Source organism: Myotis davidii, unplaced genomic scaffold (assembly GCF_000327345.1).
Source record: "Myotis davidii unplaced genomic scaffold, ASM32734v1 scaffold1036, whole genome shotgun sequence".
Taxonomy (NCBI): Eukaryota; Metazoa; Chordata; class Mammalia; order Chiroptera; family Vespertilionidae; genus Myotis; species Myotis davidii.
Window position 1 is genome coordinate 1833732 of NW_006287260.1, and position 2988 is coordinate 1836719.

Sequence of the window (2988 nt, forward strand, 5' to 3'; positions counted from 1 at the left end):
GGGCGGGGTCGTGGCCCCTCTGCCGTTGGCCTGGTTGGGTGGCTCTCGGTGGCCTCTCTCTCTCTCCTGGCCTGGCTGACCTCTGCTCTCTCCCCTTAGATTTTTATCACTCCAAACGCCGGCTGATCTTCTCCAAGAGGAGGCCCTAACCGCCCACGGGAAGCCTCTCGCTCCTGGAAACACGGCCTCCCGCAGGCCCGCTCTACACCTTGCGCCTCAGTCCTTCCGTTTGTGTGTCTTAATTATTGTGTCTGTTTTAATTTAAACTCCTCCTCCTGTACATAGCCTGATCGCCACCACCTCCCCACCCCGCCGCTGCTGGCATTAGAATTATTTAAAGAAAACACAGCGGAATGATAGGCCTATTGGATTGCCAGGCATTTTTATTATGCAAACTACACATTATTTAAAACCTCCTTATCCTACACTCACTATTTCTTCTCTCCCAGAGGTAAGGTGGGGCCGGCCTGACCCTCGCCTGCTGGGTGGTGCTTGGGAGGGGCCTGGCTCCCTCTGTCCCTTCTGCTCCTTCCCTTCACTCTCAGACCCAGTTCCTTACCCTGAGAGAAGTGAAGAGATAGCACTTTGAAGGGGCCCAGCAGCGTGGGGGGTGGGGTGTCATCCAAACGTTGGCGTCCCCTCGCCTCCTCTAAGGGTGGGCAGGGTGACCTTGAAGTGGCCACGCTGGAACAGGGGTGGGGACTGGCACCCTCCGGCCCCTGCTACCCACTCTGCCCTGTGAGGGCCGGCGGAGGCAGGATCCCGCAGCAAAGCACCAGCCTCCCTCACGCCCCTTCCTGCCCAGGCGCCCCGATTTTCCAGCCCAAGTCCCTCTCTGCTTCTCCCCTCCCCCTCTATCCTCTCCCAGCCCTGGGCAGCTGCTCTGGGGTGCCTGTGCCCCCAACTCAGTGGACTGAAGGGCAGGATCCACCTCGGGCAGCTGGAGCAGTGGGCGCCCCTCCTCTCCCCCTGGGGGCAGGGTCGGGGTGGTCCGCAGGCCTCCGGGAGTGGCCATCTCTCTGAGGGGGATGTGTGGGTGGGGGAAGCAGATGTTTCTAGGAGGGAGTGACACCTGCCCCTGGAACTCATCCCAGGGTCTCCCCCTCTGCTCCACCCTCTCCCATTCATTGCACTTTGAAAAGCAGCTGAGCAAGGAGTCAGGTGTTTTAAACGGTGGGAGTGAGGCTGCGGATGGGCTCACGAGCAGGCTGACAGCGGGCCTGCGAGTTGTGTATCTTTCCTGGTGCTGAACGCTGAGCCCCCGGAGGCGCCGAAGCACTTAGTGGGTCTGCCCCAACCCCTCACACCTCCTGTAACACCCTGTCTTGGACTGTATTCTCCTGTCTTTACTAGACTGCACACCTCTACAGGGCAGGGCCACATCCTGTAAGGCTCTGTGTCCCTCACAGCCCCCGCCCCCCCATCCCCCAGTGCTGGATATACAGCAGGTGCTCAATAAATATTTCTTGGAAACTTTACTTGTAAATATACCTTGTTATTTTTAAGAATAAGTAGGCGGAGGTGGTGTGGGCTTTTGTTGTTGTTGTTTTTATCATTTAAAAACTGAAGCATTTAAATTAAAAAAAATGCAAAAAGCTTAGCAAAAGAAGGACTATCAGGCCGAAAAGGGACAAACAAGAACAAAATTTAAAAACTAAATCATCACACCCCTGCCAAGATCACCACTGTCAGTATTTTGGTTTGCTGTGTGGTCTTTTTTAGTAAAGGACACATTGTAGCTTAACACCATTACTCATTGGGGAAATGCAAATAGAACCACAACCAGATACCACTAGGCACCTACCGGAATGACCGAGATGAGAAAGGCTGACAATGCAACGTGTTAACAAGGGGCCTGGCCAGCGTGGCTCCGTGGGTGAGGGTTGACCCAGGAACCAGGAGGTTTGATTCCCAGTCAGGGTACATACATGCCTGGGTTGTGGGCTTGACCCCCAGTAGGGGGAATGCAGGAGGCAGCCGGTCAATGATTCCCATTATTTATGTTTCTCTCGCCCTCTTCCTCTCTGAAACCAGTAAAAACATTTCTTTTAAAAAGTACAATGTGTCGACAAGGGTACTGGAACTCCTATAGCTTGCTGGTGGGAGTATATTTCAACTACTTTGGAAAACTAGCAATATCTTCTACCGATGCCTTACCTCACGATGCAGGAATTCTAATCCTGTGTTTGTTCTCAAGAGAAATGAGTAGATTTCCACCAAAAGATATGGCCATGGCAACATTATTCTTAACAGACCCCAACTGAAAACAACCTAAATGCTCATAACAGGAGAGTAGCTACGTCAATTGTGTATCTTTCTATAGTGGAATACTATACAACATTAAAAAAAAGCAAAGTATTTTTACATGTGTGCTCTGATTATCTATACACTAGTGACCCGGATTCGTGCACATTGAAAGGATATTAATTAGAAGGTGGCCCCTGGGGTGGGACTGGGCAAGATGGGCCGGACACGCCCTGGAGCCAACCTCCTGCAGTCCCTCCCCCTCTGGCCCCTCTCAGTCCGCAGGCCGACGCTCTATCCACTGAGCCAAACCGGTTTCGGCTGTTAAATGGCATTTAAATATATAAAATAAATATCAAAAATATAAATCTTTGTTTTACTATGGTTGCAAATATCAAAAAAATTTCTCTATGTGACACGGCACCAGAGTTAAGTTAGGGTTTTTCAAAATGCTGACACGCTGAACTCAGAAGGTTCGCCATCACTGCTCTAGAGCCAACCTCCCGCAGTCCCTCACCAGCGTCTGCGGAGTGAGTGGGGTCCCTCCAGCAGGTGGGGTCCCTCAGCCTGGCTTGCAGGGATTGGGCCGAAACCGGCTCTCCGACATCCCCCGAGGGGTCCCGGAGTGCAAGGGGACACTCTGCAAACTTGCTGTCGTCCAGGGTGCGAAATGCACTGGGCGCTGCTCCTCATCCCTGGGCAATCAGGCTGGCACATGAACAAGGCTGTCTGCAAGGGCAGGCT

At 52.7% G+C, this 2988-nt stretch overlaps 1 protein-coding gene across 1 annotated transcript in view; it reads left to right on the top strand.

Annotated features, from left to right (window-relative positions):
• The window catches only part of CDKN1A (cyclin-dependent kinase inhibitor 1A (p21, Cip1)), a 4631-nt gene extending 3143 nt beyond the window's left edge, over window positions 1–1488 (top strand). Inside the window, exon 3 of the mRNA XM_006759030.2 lies at window positions 100–1488. Within this exon, the coding sequence (XP_006759093.1) occupies window positions 100–149 (50 nt within the window). The 3' untranslated portion in view covers window positions 150–1488. The remainder of the gene's footprint in view (window positions 1–99) is intronic.
• The last annotated feature ends 1500 nt before the right edge of the window (window positions 1489–2988 follow it).